This window comes from Rousettus aegyptiacus, unplaced genomic scaffold, assembly GCF_014176215.1.
Source record: "Rousettus aegyptiacus isolate mRouAeg1 unplaced genomic scaffold, mRouAeg1.p scaffold_m13_p_17, whole genome shotgun sequence".
NCBI classification, from domain to species: domain Eukaryota; kingdom Metazoa; phylum Chordata; class Mammalia; order Chiroptera; family Pteropodidae; genus Rousettus; species Rousettus aegyptiacus.
The window spans coordinates 23,184,055-23,200,054 of record NW_023416292.1 but is presented as its reverse complement, the minus strand read 5'-3'; the positions used below and the strand labels follow the sequence as shown (position 1 = coordinate 23,200,054).

The 16,000-nt window shown below is 61.1% G+C and overlaps 1 protein-coding gene across 1 annotated transcript in view; it reads left to right on the top strand.

Annotated features, from left to right (window-relative positions):
* Positions 1-15,540, top strand: part of ATF6 (activating transcription factor 6) — a 76,182-nt gene extending 60,642 nt beyond the window's left edge. Inside the window, exons 15-16 of the mRNA XM_016129704.2 lie at positions 1,937-2,021; positions 13,007-15,540. Of these exons, the coding sequence (XP_015985190.2) occupies positions 1,937-2,021; positions 13,007-13,215 (294 nt within the window). The 3' untranslated portion in view covers positions 13,216-15,540. The remainder of the gene's footprint in view (positions 1-1,936; positions 2,022-13,006) is intronic.
* Positions 15,541-16,000: the final 460 nt, after the last annotated feature.

Here is a 16,000-nt window from a genome sequence, read left to right as displayed (position 1 = left end):
CTTGGCCTTCGGCGGGGCAGGGCGCGGCTCTGCTCTCTTGGTCGTCCGTCTCCAGGACGCGGAGAAGCAGACGACCTTGGGCGCTGCTCTGCGCACTGGCGCTTGGGCTTTTTTACAGCGTGCTTGAGAGAGGGGATGGGAGGGTTGTACAAAAGCAGCATATTTTCCCACGCACGGTATTGCATAACCTAGGGAAACCGACGCCTCTGTCCCCACGGTGAAGCGGGCGGCGTTTTCCCAGCAGTGTCTGTCCCCCGGCCCCTGGGAACGGGAGCGCCGGAGCGCCGGCTGTAACGCTCGCCCACGGGGCTTGCTCCGTGAAGCCAGCCGCCGCCTCGGCCCGGCAGGGTCGAGGCGGTGCCACGGGCCAGCACGTGTGTCCCTGTGGTCCGCACGTGCGAGTCGCGGGGCGCTTCGGGCACACGCTGCTGGAGTTCGCGGCGTGTCCCTCTGCCTCCGCGGTGCCGTCTTCGGGCCCCTTTGTAACAAGCACTTCAAGTGACCGCACCCCCAGGGCCCCCGCTCGCAGACCCATAGTGGCAGGGGTGAGGCAGGGTGACCGATCGTTCTTACACGTTCGAGGCGTGGTCCTTCTCCTTCATAAATAACTGCCTTTGGCTTCGTGCCGCAGGAGTCCCTGCTTCGTTTGAGATTTAGTGAAGAGAGTAGGGAGGAGACGGTATGTTCAGAGAATCGCGTGCATAGCAGCATTTGTGGGGGGGGGGGCACCCCGGCCGAAGCAGGAAGTTCAGATGTGAGCCCGGCCGTCGTTCCTGACCAGCGTATTCTAGCTGTGTTTGTTTTCACAGTGACCCTAATTTGGGGCTTGCAAGTGTGTTGGTTTGTTTTCTCGTTCAACTTTGGGGACCCTGAAGCAGTATTTTAATTATAGGAATTAAGCTATTTATAAGTTTGTGACCTGAAGATCAGCAGATTTTGTTTTTTCTTGGCTAGCATGTGATCTTGCTCTCAGAAATGTGTGACCTTTGTGTCTAACGATGCGTTCGGGAAACTCCCGCGTCGCGGTGCTGGAGCTCGCACAGACCAGCCCCCCTTATCTTTCTGTCCCTCTTTAAAACACATGTTCTCACGGAAATGTTGCCTCGAATCATGCAGCGCACAAGCAGTTACTAGAAATTTTTCTATCCAGTTCTGTTCATGTTCATCACTTTCAATTTGTTTACCTTCCAGATTTTTTTCTGAGCTTTGCCGATAGTTACGTTTCGTGATCATATCTTTAAGTTGCATTGAATTGTTATCACTCTCAGCTTGTCTAGTCCCACTTTTTGATGAGTTCTCTGTACAGCAAGTGTGTCGAATGAATGGTGAAGCAGACGAACGAAAGAACAAGAAAAGAAAAGCGAGGTTCAGTTCGGGCCCCACATTAGCTCAGTCTAACCTTGTTCCTTTATATGGAAACACTTGTGTACACATTTTCCTTTTTTATTCTTTTTGCTGTGACAATTCCTGTTTTTGCTAGGAAAAAGGAGTTGCTGAAAACGGCAGTCAATGTCAAAGCCATAAGCTGTTTACAGCCAGCTTTGGGATACCTGCAGATGCTCACGCCTTTTCCGAAACGCTTGCACGCCCCCTTTGTGAAGCCAGACTCCTCTCAGCTCGGAGACAGGTGCAGCCCATGGCGCTGTTCTGTGGCAGGAGCCGGGCAGAATCGCGGTCCGGCCGCCCTCCCCAGCACTCTGTGCGGCGAGCCGCAGCGTGTCGCCAGGCCCGGGGTGTGCCGCGGAGGCCTCCACCGCGGTGCAGGGGGGGGGGCGGCCCGGCGTGGCTGCGGTCTGTTGCCCCAGGCTGCGTTCACGTCACAGCTGCCGCTGCTTACGATCCCAGTGCGGCGTCGGCATCCTAGAAAGCCCGAACTCGGCCCGGTACGGGACGGAGCCAGTTGTCCAGCGTGACGGTTGTTCCTTGTTAACCCTAGGACCACCTGCTGCTGCCGGCGACCACGCACAACAAGACCACCAGGCCGAAGATGTCCATCGTGTTGCCCGCAGTGAACATCAACGGTGAGTGGAAAGCGTGGCCCCCGCGCAGCGCGGCGTGAGACCGCTCAGTGACCACGGCAAACTCATTCTCTTTTATTTACAAAAATGGAAAGTTGGCTCAGGACATCGGCCTGGGGGCGTCTGGGGGTTGAGAACTCCCCGCCCGGCTCGGCTCCCAGAGCGGGTCTGCAAGTTAGGGTTGCGGAACTCAAGCAGTTTCCTGCATCATGTAAATGGCGACTATTCCTAGGGCAAACCTCAGAAGCCTGTTTGTATTTAATCCATCGTCCTGGTGAACTCGATATCGATAGTGTTGCTATTGCATTCCGTTTTCCCGTTAGTGCTGGGTATTAAGTAAAGCGCAGACGAGACGGCGGTACTCTGAGGAGGTGCAAAGCCGTGAATGTATGGGGCGCTTGCTTCTGACGGAGAAGGAAAATTCAGACGAGCGCGGAAGGCACTGTGCTCCGAGAGCGAGTCCCAGAGGAGCAGGTGCTCGAAGCGCTGAGGAAATCCGGGGACGGGGCCCCCTCCAGCCGGGCTCCTCCGGGGGAGGGGAACCCGGCACTCGCAGTGCCGCGCCGTCCTGCGTGAGCGCACTGCGCGTCTGACCCCCGTCCCTGACGCGCCGCACCGCGAGGCCGGGCGAAGCCGCGGCGGCCTTCCCCTGCCGGCCCACTGCCCTGCCCTGCTGGGATAGGGCCGCCAGCAGCTCCTCCGACCTGCAGTGAGAAACGCGCCTTGTACGAGACGCTCTCGGAGGTGAGCGCAGCGGGCCGGTACACATTCTTGTCGATGCCCGTGATTGAACCACCAGATATGATTATGAAACACGACACTGGGATTCTAGGTAAATCCCAAAAAGTTTAGTCTTAGAGAAAATGTATTAGAGGTTCATCGTACATTTTAAGATTGTAGAGGACGAAATTTTCAGTGAGCTGTGCACAGACAGCTTATTAGAAATGCTCAAGAGGCAACTTGAGAGAAATAAGATAACTTTTTTTGGTAGGCATAAAACAGTGATGCCGTTTTCTTAATTTTGCAGAGACATTTGGAACTTTTTTTTGTTTAAAGAAACCGGACCACAGCACTGGGGAGCCCTCGTGCGCCTCCAGGAGGGGTGCCCCTGGTCCGAGGGCAGTGCGTTCCCGCGCACGGCCTCACACTCCGCAGGGCACGTGTAGGGAACCCTGTCCCCCACCCTCGGGCCGCTGGGGCGTCTCTGCCAGAACTGTGGGTTGGCTCCGGGTCAGCTCGTGCTCAGGAAGGCTGTCTTCCGCTTCAGCAGGGCCGAGCTCACTTCATTTTGTCGTTCTGACGTCAGCACTTGTGTGGGAGGAGGCCCGGTCGTGACCGTGAGCCGTCCCTGTCTCAGGCCAGAAACGACAAGGTGCCGTTTGGCTTTGTCCTGACCAGGGGACGGGTTTCTGGAAGTGAGCTTTTCATGGATTTGAGAAATAAGAACCATTAGAGGATCATTGCCTTTTTGTTCTGGTTTGGGTTTCTTTGTAAATTGTTTTGTTTTTACTTTTTTAGGCTACAGTACAGTGCTAGAAATTTTGAGATTCACATTGAAGGGCTGTTGACTGGGTGTGCACGGGGCCCGGGGGACGCGTCCCGTCCTTAGGCTCCTCCCGCTCTGACGAGGGCGCTTCTCAAATTGAGCCAGTGTCTGCCCAAACCGGCAGGTACCCCGCTCCGCGTAGCCTCTTCCGAGCCCTCTCCTGCAAAGGAAGCGTGAGGACGGATCCGTGCCGCGAAAGGACGGGGCGGTAGGCAGCGCCGCCTGGACAGAGACCGACACGTGGCGTCACTTTGTCCAGACCGATGATTGCCCCGGTCGTTTACTGCCAGCTGCACAAGTGGTTTTGCTGTTTTTGTGTTTGACTTACTAACAAGTCATTTATCCGGCTTGAGAGCTCCGGGTCAGCTGCCACTGCGTCTCCTCAGGCATGAGACCTCCTGATGCACAGGAGCCAAGGTCGGGCCCGCCAGCTTCTGCGAGGCCCCTTCCGCTCTCTTTCCTGTTACAAGGATCCATTCCTGCTCGGGCAGCAAGGCCTGGAGAGCAGCACCAGTTCAGGCCAGCGGAGGTGGCTCAAGGCTCCAGGGAGCTGGTCGGTGTTGGGGTTTCTCTTTCACGCACCAAGCCCCTCCAGAGGGGCTTCCTGCACACTGCAAAGTCAGGAACCGGGGTTGGGGCGGGGGGCGGGCGGGCGCCCAGGGCGGAGCCAGTCTGCCCAAGCCGATCACCAGGGCACATTCCGTCGGCCACATGACCGGCCCTGGCCCCTGGGAGGGGGGACTACAGGGGGTCGCTGGGGACACCTCAGGCTGCTGGCCGTGCCGGCTTGTCACAGTGTGCGTGGACTGAGTCTGGAAGTCGGGACTGTCTCCGTGGCTCGTGGAGAGGAGGGGCCGAGGACCGAGGACCTCATGGGGAGGCCGCGCCCACAGCGTCCGTCCCTGACTCCCAGCCCGCAGAGCACCGGGAGGGAGCAGCGGCTCGGCTGACGGACAGATCGGCCACGACGCCGCTGTGCGCCTGAGCGGCGGCCACGTGGCCCGTTCTGTGCCGCGTTCGCAGGGGGCGCAGCCGCGGCCCGGGCTCGCCAGCGCTCAGTGCCGGCGCGGTGCTGGGCGGCGTGCAGGCTTCAGGGCGACCCTGAGACCTGGCTCGTGCCCTCAGCGAGGATGTGGTCGCGCTCCAGGTCTCAGAGGGTCTCCAGGCTCGAGGGAGACTCGGGGACAGCCTGGCAGGGCAGCCTGCTGACCCCGCGCGGGAGCAGGTCGGGGCCACTGGCGGCGGCCAGGGCCCCGGGCTCAGCCCTTCAGCTGTGAGACAGCTGTTCACCCATGGAGGACTTGCTCGGAGGACAGAAACCGCATTTGTTGGCAGCAGCATGATGTGTTTGAGGAGGGGGAAGGTGCGGCCTAAAGGTCTCGGACGACACCGTCCGCCGTGCCCGTGAGCCAGGACGCGCAGCGGGGCCACGCGCCTCGCGGCGTCGGAGGCGGGGACGGCGCCGGCTGCAGCCCGGCGTTGCCGAGGCGCAGCGACCGCGTCCAGGGCAGGGGGCAGCTGCGGAGTGGGCTGTGAGTGCCGCCGGCACGTGCTGTGGGCTGCGCTGCGGGTGAGCGGGCGGAGAGAGAACGAGGCGTCCGCGAGACGTGCCCAGCACGTCTCGGTTGGAAATGGTTTCGGGGTGCCCGTTTCCACGCGGAATCCTGCTAGCCGTCCGTGGCCCGCATCGCTCGTTTAGGTTGCGAACTCAGCTTCCGTTCCCTCCCGAGCACCCACCATGTGCGTCAGGCACATTTCTGGTACTCGGCCCCAAACCAGGCGCCGGGAGACCGGGCAGCCTGAGCGCCGACGTGGCCGAGCGTCCGCCTGGTGCGGCCTCGCGGGCTCCTGGGCGCGGCGCACGGTACCTGAGGTCAGAGCGGCCACTCCAGTGCCGCGTTTCGGTCCCCTGGGAACGTTTAACGTTGGGCGCGTGATCTGGCACCACGGCCAGCGAAGGGCGGGGAGCTTACGTTTGCTCCGCGCTGGCCGGGGGCTTCCGCGCTCCGCCAGCAGGGGCGCACGGCGTCGAGGCACGAGGAGCAGGCGGGGGCCCGTCAGCCCCGGCCTCCCCGGCGTCGTGCGCTTTTCTAGTTAAGGCGCCTCGCGATACGACGGTCTGAATTCAGTAGACGCTGCCTTCAGAGTGCGTTTGCTTTTTCCGTGGCATTTAAAAATGCCACAGTCTTTTTTTACGTTTTCTAGTAAGTAAACGTCAGTCATTTCCCTAAACTCGCCTGTCTCAGACCGCAGACCAGTTCTACGTTCGAAGTAAAACGTATCATTTCGCAGTAGCGACAGACAGTCTCTGTCGTCCCTGAGGAGTGTACCTACCATCTGCGCTTCCGTAGACGCGGCCGCGGGTTTCCCGGGAAGGCAGGCTCCGCGCAGGCCGGGCCTTCCTGCCCGGCACAGCTGACCAGCAGGCGCCGCCTTCGCGAGCGGGGCTGCGGCCCGCGGCGTGGGGAACCGCATGCAGCCCCTCCCAGATGCACGCAGCGCATAACAGAGCCTTTTTTTCTTTCATTTTTTAACGCTGAGCTGCTTGTATCAATCAGTTTTCTTAGTTTCAAGTACCAGAAATGAACTCTGGGTGACGTCAGCGGAATTTCTAGGCGAGCCACAGACTCAGGAGTGAGGCCCCTTAAACAAAAACCAAGGGCCAGCTCCCCATGGAGCCGGTCGCAGACGGCAGGTGGCACCATCGGCGTCCCCGATCCCGAGGACAAGGGGGCGGTGCCCGGTGGCTGAGGGACGCACGGGGCTGCAGGAGCCGGGCAGAGTGGGCAGGCCCCGTCGCCGCACAGGCCCCCACCTGCGTCCAGGCCCAGGGAGACAGGCAGGTGCCAGGCGGCCGCCTTCTGCCTGCGGCACGTCGCCCGATCGGCGAAGGCTGGAGGTTGAGCGCAGGAGATGAGAGGGAACCACGGCCCGAGGGGCGGGGGGTTTGGCTCGAGTCGCCAGCAGCGGAAGAGCCGACTGCTCCCCGGGCCGCCTGCCGAGCTCGGTCAGCGGAAGACTCGGTGGAGGCGGGCACCCAGTGGCGAGGCCCTGAGCATGTCGTCTCCAGGGGGGCCCTGCCCACTCGTGCGGGCGAGCCAGAGCCTAGCGTCTGGGAGAACAGCCCGCACTCGGAGTCCCTCGGTCCTCGCTGGCCCAGAGGTGTGACTGCCTCGCGTGGAGCGCGGCCGTTGGGGAGGTGGCCGCCTGCGAACGCTCCGGTCGGCTCCAAAGCTGTGAACTCGTGCGTGGCAGGCTCGCAGCAGCCGACGTCTCTACTCTGACGGAGTGTCTCAGAAAGCAGATGAATCACGACCTCACTGTTTGATGACAGTAAACTCCCATGAACTCAAAGAATTGAATCTCCACCTCCCACTTAGTTGTGTGTTTTTTAACAACAATGGTATTTTCCCACACAGTACGGTTTAGGCATTCAAGTTGCAGCAGGGGAAATACTCATCGCATTTGTCATTGTTATTCTTGGCTTCTTTTTTAGTGAGCGCTGTTTTAAAGTTGCCTGGTTTCAGTAATCTATTTCTCAAGTAGATTTTAAACCGTAGCGTGCCACATTTAACATTTGCGGATTAAGTTGCATTTATGATAATGAATTCAGATGTTATGTTTCTTTCAAAAAATAGTTTTGTCTCAATATGAAATACAAGATTCTTCACTGAGTATGAAGTAGAGGATTTTGGAGATATCCCGTCTCCACCTGTCAGCTACTTTCCTGTCTGGGTTCAGCTGAGTCAGTGACGGAAGCCGCAGCGTCCAGAGCAGACAAAGCCGCCCTCCGCCGCGCCTCCTGCGCGCCCGGCAGCGGTGGCCTGCGCCTCCTAGTGGGTGTGTCGCTTGTGGTTTTGATTTGCATTTTGCCAATGGCTAATGTTGTTGAGCAAGATGATCTTTTCATGTGTTTATTGGCCGTTTGCATGTCTTCTTTGGAGAACTGTCTTATCAGACCATTTACCCACTTAAAAATTTGATTATCTTTTTATTATTGGGGTGTAAGAGTTCTTTATATATTCTAAGCACGAGCTTCTTATCAGACATATGTATGATTTGCGTGTATAGTCACTATTCTGCAAGTTGGTCTTTTCACTTTCTTGGGCAAGCCTTGTTCGTAAGTCAGGTGGAATGTTGGATTCCTGAACTTTCTACTAAATTTTCTAAATGTCTCAAGTTGTGAAGTAGCCTGAAATTCTTTGAAAGTGGAACTAGACTTTGAGACGTAGCAGAAAACAGTCATCGCTTAGCAGGGCCAGCGTTTCGGGTCTTTACGGCACGCCAGGTAGTGTCTGAGGCCTTCCTGCTGTTCCCCCGGGAGGGGGGGGGGCGGACGCACGGATGGACGGACGCACGGACAGGGCCCGAGGAGGCCGAGCGAGCTGCACGGAGTCGCGAGGCACCGGCAGGGTCTGTTCTTGACCGGAGTCCCTGGTCCGTCTGGTCTTCGCAGCCCGCTGGCACGCTTTTTAAAAGGATACTGTTTTACAGCTTCACTGTTCATCCACTAAAAATCCCTAGATTTTCCCCAGATACGTTGGAACCCAGCCATTCACTTCTGCTCTCAGATTTCTTTCTCTGAAACTGGAATTTTTTAGTTTCTGACCACATCTTTTCGTTAATATAACTTGTTGACTTTTTGACTGTCCCTTCCAAATAGGCCCTTTCAAACTAATTGAAATATTAGTTTTAAATATTATAAAGGTAAACTTGCTTGTTAAAAAAGGATTCAGCGTGTATTTCAGGCATTTTAAATGTCTTTGGGATAAGCTGCCGTGGAGACGTGAACTCGTCTGCTCCACTGAAGTGTGTCGGCCCTCAGTGTACCGCTTACGTGTGGCTGTGCAACAACGCACTCACACTCGGTGGCTCCACACCACACGTACCGTCTCGCAGTTTCGGTGGGTCAGGAGCCAGGCGTAGCTTCCCCGGGCCTCTGGCTCGGGGTCCTGCCTGAGGCTGGGGTCGAGCCGTCAGTGGTGCAGCTGTCTATCCCGAGGCCCAGCCGGGGTAGGGCCACACCCAGGCTCGCTCGTGGCTGTCGGGAGGGTCCCGTGCCCTGTGAGCTGCTTGGACCACGCCTGCGAGTTTGTCACTGGCCGTGGCCGGAGGCCTCCCTCAGTTCCTGACCGTGACCCCCTCGGTGGAGCAGCTCAGAACACGGCCTGGCTCCTCAGCGAGCAAGCGAGCGAGCCCAGGAGGGAGGCCGAGGCATCTTGCGACCTAACCTCAAAGTTGCTGGTCCCTCACCTTTACCAGGTGCCACTCATTAGAAGGACATCGTCTGGAACAGCCCACACACAGCAGGAGGGGCCGCTGAGGTGTGCACCTCAGGATGGGCCCCCAGGGTGGTCTTAGTGCTGCACGTCACATGCAGTGACTGTCCCTCGGCTACGGCGCAGGAGCCGTGCTGTCTCTGGACAGAACCCTGACGTGGTGCTGTCGTGCAGGCAAGCGATGCTCTTATCTTCAGGAAATAAAAGCAGGTCACCCATCCTACAGCGTGTGCTTACGTGTCTACGCATAGTATTTAAAAACACTCAGTTGTGAAGATTTGCCACCCGCGACCTAGTCAAAGAAACACGGGTCCGGCCTGTTTCTCCCTTCCCTAAAACTCTCGGGCTGTGCCCCGCTGCCTCTGGGGTAAAGCCGGGACTTGCTGAGCGTGGGGCGCGTGGCCGGACGGCGGAGCGGTGGAGGGGGGGCACCCCACATGGAACCGGCTCATGCTTTGGGCGTGACCGTTGCCCACCTCCAGGACCCCCCGCCTCCGAGCAGGCGCGCACCCTCAGCTCAGCCCGAGTGTGGCCTCCAGCGCCCAGGCTGGGGACGGCCGCCCTCTCCTTGTTCCCGGCACCCCGTCCGTGTGCCCGGGGCACGCCTCACGGCCGCGAGGGAGTGCCGCACTGCTCGTGTCGCTGCCCGCCAGCCGGACGCGGCGCCTTGGCCTGGGGCCCGGCCTTACTCATCTCTGCCCCCCGCGCCCAGCGCGGTGCCCAGCGCGCAGCAGCGGCTGGGCCCGCGTTTATGTGGCTGAATGCGAGCGCGTCCCGCCGGGAGAGCAGCCGCCCGCCTCGCACCTGAGGGGAGCCGCTTGCCACGCTCCGCTGAGCGGCTGCTGCGCCGCATGGTACCGTGGGTGTCGTGGTCCCGGCTTCAAAGACAAGGTTAAATCGAGCATGTTCATAGCCCTGTTAAGATGACATGGTGCCCATCAGTGACTCCGCGTTCTGGCCGCTGGGGGTCCGCGATGCCCGGCTGCCGTCCGGGGTGGCTTGCTGGGCTGGGGGGTGCCGCGGGGGGGCGAGCTGACAGCGTAGACAGCGCAGGTCACTGCGGGGCTGTGGAAGGCCGGGCGCTGGGCCTTCTCTGCTTTAAAGTCGTCTTTTTGAAAGATTCCCAGAAAGGCAGGTGCTTCAAGCACGTTGATGGCCTGCACGTTCTAAGCCGTAAACCAGCCCCGTTCCCGGCCCTCTGCCTGGCGACACAGCGCGGGGCGGCTCCAGGAGCTTCCCCCGGGCCCAGCCGCCCTCTGCGGCGGGTGCTGGTGTGGGCGGCGGGCGCTGGTGTGGGCGGCGGGCACCGGGCCGTGTGCGGGCGACGCTCCAGACCGGCGTCTGCTGGCCCAGATCCCGCTCGGGTGCAGGTGCGGGGCAGCACCTCAGATGCGTCCTGCGCAGGGGCGGCCGCTGCCAGCCGTGGTCACAGCCCTGCGGCCAGGGGCGGCGGGCTCCCTCGGCCCCCGGGGCGGAGCGTGTGGGCACGTACCCCGGGGGTCCTGGCACGGCCGTCTTGTGGCTCGGACAGTCGGGAGGCCAGCGGCAGGGCGCGGCCACCCCTGACGGTCCGGGCTGGGAGCACAGAGCCGCCCAGAGCTCTGCCGCAGGGCCCCAGGGCGGGCCAGCCGCGTTGCCGTCGGCCTGTCACTGTCCGGCAGACGTGTTGGGGGACTCGCGGCTCCTCATGGCGCGTCGCGCCAGACGCAGCAGGGCCCGGCCCGTCATGCAGAAGGGGCTCCGCGTGCGGCATCCCTGGAGCCGCAGCGCGGTCCTCGGCCCGGAAGTTGCTGCCTCGAGAACGGAGGGGAGAACAGAGCGCTCCCAAAGGCCCCGGACCCCAGCCGGGCCCGGGCCCCTCACGCGTGGGCCGTGGGGCGCCGCGGCCGGGGGCCCCCGGGCTTGGGACCCGGCCGCAGCGGCAGCTTCCCAGGCAGCACCTGTGCACGCCCCCGTGTGTCCACCTCGGCTCGCCACGCAGGTGCCGGGGGGTCCCGGCCCAGGCTGGGCGCGGCTCGGGAGCCGTAATCGCTTCTGCAGGTGCTCGGCCCGCGTGGGCCCTGGTCCTGATCTTAAACTGTCCTCCGGACTCCGAGTTAATCCAGGAAAGCAGTAAAAATAAGTAATGTGTGTTGCATGCCTCTGATACATGTGTTTTCCATTAGTGGGTCATCTGCGCCCCAGGGTGTGTGTGTGTGAGTGTGTGCGCGTGCGTGCGCGCACACACACACACACACACCCACCCCACACCACCCCCTTCAGGTTTTCTGAACTGGGGAGGGGCCGTGGTTCCAAAGGAGATGACGGTGGCACCTTGAAAGCTGGGAGCAGTGTGCGTGCCGGATGGCATGCCTGCGAGCACGTCCCCGGGCTGTCTCTTCATCTGCTCCTTTTTGGAAAAGAAAATACCTTGATAGGAAATTAGCTAGTTTACAGGCATCCAGATTTATTTCTTCGAAGGTAGAGAAGTGATTGAATAGCCCTGCGAAGCGGTGGCACTTGTGGAGTTGGAGGCGAGGTTCCATGGCAGTGGCCTTAGGGGCCAGGCAGGGACAGTTCGTGGCCCGCAGGCTGGGAGAGAAGGGGATCGGCCCCAGCGGCCGTCAGAGGAGAGCGTGAGAGGACGTGTCACGGACGTTCACCCTCGGGAGGCTGTTTTAAAGAGCGGAACAGAAGGCCAGCCAGCGGCAGTGGAGGGGCGGCGTCTTCCCTCGGCTCTGAAACTGACTCTGCTTGTGACACTCACAGGGTGCGGGTGACGAGATCTCACGCTCTTTAACTTTGGGGGGGTCGGAGACCCCACTGAGAATCTGGTGGAGCCCGTCTCCAGAAAAACGCACACACACATAAGACTTTGCGTGCAATTTCAGGAAGCTTGCGGGCCCTAACTCAAGACACCTGGCTTAGAGGAGAGCCAGCCGTAAGTGTGTCCCGGCCTCGTAAGTGACACGTTCCACAGCTTCGTTTTCCCAAACGTAATGGAATCTGAAGACCAAACGTGAAGCTTTGGATTTTCTTCCTCCTGATTTGTAATAGTTGCTATGCACGATGGCTAAGTAAAATAAAGATAATGAAAGGAATAGAAAGGGTTCTATTTTTAAATTCAGTCTTTTGACCTAGAATGACCAAATGTTTAATTTTAAAACTCTGCTTGGCCCTATATCATCTTCATAAAAAGGCAGCGGAGAACGGGGCCTTGGCCAGCAGCCGCTCTTCCCGGTCCCCTAGCCAGCTCTGGAGTCAGACGAAGATGCAGACTGAGAAGCCACGTTGGCGACTGGCTCCCTCCCAAGTTCACACATCTTCTGTGTTGCTAGGCACGTCCAGCTGGGCTCCAAAGACCTTGTCTGTTTATAATTCCCTCATCCGCGTCAGGCCCGAGTCGCACTGACCACAGTTGGAACGTGAGCGCCCAGAGTCGCGATCAGGAAGTGACTTGGCCCTGAGGAAGGCGCTGCATCCTCCGTGGAGCGCGCGAGGAGGCTGGCTCGAGCGTTCAGCTTGCCGCGGTGGCCGTGTGGCCGCGCGGCGTCCGGTCCCCTCGGCACACAGCCCCCGGCACTCCCTTCAGGCCCAGGTTGGGAACGTCCTTGTCTCTTGGCCCCCGGGGCCCAGAACTTGGGACTTCTGGGGTGAAAGGTCAGCCTGACACAGAGGGAGGTGACCCGGCTCTCTGGGAAAGGGGGTGTCAGCTGCCCGTGCCCGTGAGGCTGTGCTCTGTGGGCCTGAGGCAAGCCCTGGGACTGTCTTCACGAAACTGGAGGTATCACTGAGTAGGGGCCACGCAGTCCCGGCCCAGGCCGCCCCGCACTCCTGTGACATTCCGGTCCTGTGACACGTGCTGCTTCCCACTGCCGAGGGGCGGGCCGAGGGCTTGAGTTCCACGGAGCCCTCGCGCGGTTCCCTCACTCCCGTCGTGCCTCAGTGCGTGGGAGGCAGTTTATGGGACCTGACGTCTGGGGACAGTCTGTGGCACTGACTGGCGGCGTCCAGCGCCAACCGGGCCAGGGAGGTAAGGGGAGGATGGGCCATTCAGGCAGCGCACCTGCCGAGGCTGTGCTCAGTGACGGAAGCCCCTTGTCCCCTGGGGGGTGCTCACGGTTGGCGCTCATGGCGGGGCGCGCGCTCTCGGGACCTCACTCAGCCCGTGTGCTTCTCCGCAGAGAACGTGATCAACGGGCAGGACTACGAGGTGATGATGCAGATCGACTGCCAGGTGATGGATACCAGGATCCTGCACATCAAAAGCTCGTCGGTGCCGCCCTACCTGCGCGACCCGCGGAGGAACGAGACCGACGCCGTGCTGGGCCCCCCGCCCGCGGCCGCGGCGGCAGCGCGCGCGGTCAGCACCATCCCCGAGTCCCTGCGGTAGTGCGGCCGCGGCGCTGGACCGGGGCGAGGGAGGCGCCCCCCCCCCTGCCCCCCTGGTGGCGGCAGAGCTGCCTCAGAGCTTGGGGACAGCGGAGGGGCAGGGGGCGTGGCCCCGCCCGAGGAGGTGCCGTCCAGGGAGCTCTACGTCCTGCGTCCTGTCGTCCTTTCCAGCCAGACCCCCCCACCCCCGCCCCCACCCCTGCCCCCGCCGCCCCGCTCGCCGGCCCAGCACAGAGCCGTCCGTGCCCACTGCGGCCAGACCCCGATGCGAGCCTCGCCTTCGCGCTGCGAACGCGGGGCGGGCGCTGGGCTTTCTGGGGAACAGCCCGGAGCGCCCCGAGACACTCAGTGGTCTGGGGCTTCTGAAGGCGGGGAAGCCCCGCGCGGGGCCAGAGGCCGCGGCTGCAGCCTCAAGAGGTGGTGGCGAAGGGCCCGGCGGCTCGGGGCCCCGCCTGCCGAGAGCCCCACCCCGCGCGGCACATGCTGAAGCCGGTCAGCGGGGGCACGTGGCTTCGGGCGGAGCAAAAGAGCTTTTTCTCGGGGGGGGGGGGGGTGTTTGTTCCCTGAGGCTCCCGGCCAGGAGGCCACGGCCGGCCGCGGGGCGCAGGGCTTCTCCAGCAGCAGGACAGTGGCAGGACTGCCCGGTGGCAAGGACTGGGCTGCGCGCGCATGCGCCCTGCCCGGGCCGCCGCCCCCCTCGGGCGCACACCCTCAGGTCCCAGAGTGACATCCTCCGTCCCGTGACCCTTCCGGCCCTCGTGGACCCCCTTCTGCAAACACTGCCCCTCGCCCTCCCCAGAGAGCAGGTGCCCCGGGTCACCTGCTGCAGGGCCAAGTGGGCCGAGGCTCGTGGGCGGTGCAGAGGGCTCGCAGCCGCCCTGACGCCGAGGCCTGCGCTCAGGCCTGTGGCCGGCTGCGGAGGGTCCCAGCTCCGAGGGCGCCGGGCTCAGAGGCTAACGGGTGTGCCCTGCCCCACTGGGTTACACCCCTTCAGTCCAGTGGGCGCCCCTCGATCTGGCGTCCTGGTCGACGCTCACACAAGATCCGGTTGCCCTGGGGCCAGGCTGACTTCTGACCGGTGCCGCAGAACCGTCAGGGTCGGGCGGTGTCCCCTGGCGACTGGCCTGGCCCAGCCTTTGCCGTCTGTCCTGTGCGTTAGCAGAAAAGGAGGCTGTGGCCGTGGCTACTAGGTGGCAGCAACATAATGTCTCCGACTTGCTGACCCGCCCCCTGGCCCGGTCACCCCGGGGACGCAGACAGTGTCACGAGTGACCTCAGGTGGGGCTGCGCTCCTGTGCTTTGTGGGAATCCTGCGACTGCTCAGCACTCACCCACCCCGAGCCCCGAGCCTGTTTAGCAGCTGTGGGGCTGAGGACCTGCGCGCTGAGGGGCCGGCCCCCAGCACCCTCCCTGGGGACAGCGTGGGCGTGGCCGAGGGGTCTGCCACAGGCCTCCGGGGGCCCTAATTCCCTGCAGGGCTCCCGTCTTCATGTGTCGGGATTTGATCTCAGATGAGGGGCAGGGTTGTCCCCCGGTGGAGTTTTGAGGAAGGAGAAAGGCCCCCGACAACTGCTGAGGGCCTCATCTGCAAGGGCCACCGAAGCTGCCGCCCTCCCTGAGCCCAACAGTGGTTTTCGCTTCCGTGTTGTGAGTGTGGCACGAGGCCCTCGGGGACGTGCAGGGTTCTGTGCTTGATTCAGAAATTGAGCTGGCGTTTGGCTTCATGTTTTGGTAATATTGCCTTGTAGAGATTGCAGCCAGGAATTATGGGGAATGTGTGTGTACATACAGATATATAATTTTTTTAATTTATTAAGTTAAGTGGGACTTCGCAAGCTGCTGAGGAACTCAGAGGAGCTCCCGGAGGGGGCGGGGGCTCAGGCTGCTGGGCTGGCCCACCTCAGGCGCCAGGGCTGCCGCCTCGGACAGGCTGCTGGGAACGCGCCAGGCTGCCCGGCGGCAAGTTCCAGGTGTCCAGCTTGGTGGCAGTGGACGTCCCCGTGCTGACTGCTGAGCCAGGTGTCGGGAGCCGTTCTCAGGGGTCAGCCCCATCAGGGTGCAGGGCGGACGGGACGGCCGCCTCCTCAGGTCAGGGTCTGGACAAGGGTCTGTCTTGAAACACGTGCATTGCTTGTCGCGCTCGTAGTTAATAGATTTGCGTTAGGTTTTTGGGTGGGATTTATGTTTTCGTGTGTAAAAAGTCTCCCATGAATGTAAACACTCAGAGCATCCTCTCATCTGTTTTTGGTGACCGCGGGCTCCCCCACAAAGCCGGCATTTCTTTGCCTTTTCTTGTAAGAAGTAAACGTGGAGATATTTGAAAGCAGCAACGTTGTATGAGTCATTTTTGGGTGTTCTGAGTAAACGTTACTCAGAAACAGACAAGGAACTTGGGATTCAAACTGATTTTTCTATTGTTTTTAAAGAGACACTGTTCTGATTAAACCTTCCTGACCTGGATCTTCCTCCTGGGCATGTGCCCCCAGCAGTCACAGCGGTGGCCCTGGTGAGACGCAGTTGCTGTGGCATCGCGGTGACTGAGGCTGGGGACTCTCAGGCACTGTTTCTGATTCTTGCCATTTCTTGAAACTCAGGCCGTGAAACTCGACAGGAAAAGGTCCCCGGGAAAGGCTTGTCATTGTATGTGACTTTCTGGCACATGCATTGAGAAGTTTCCCTGTGACCTCCACGTCCAGTACCTGTTAGAAGTGACCGCTGCCCCTGAGGGCTGGAGCCAGCCCCCACGCCCCTCAGCGTGACCTCAGCGGACCTTGCCCAGGGAGCTG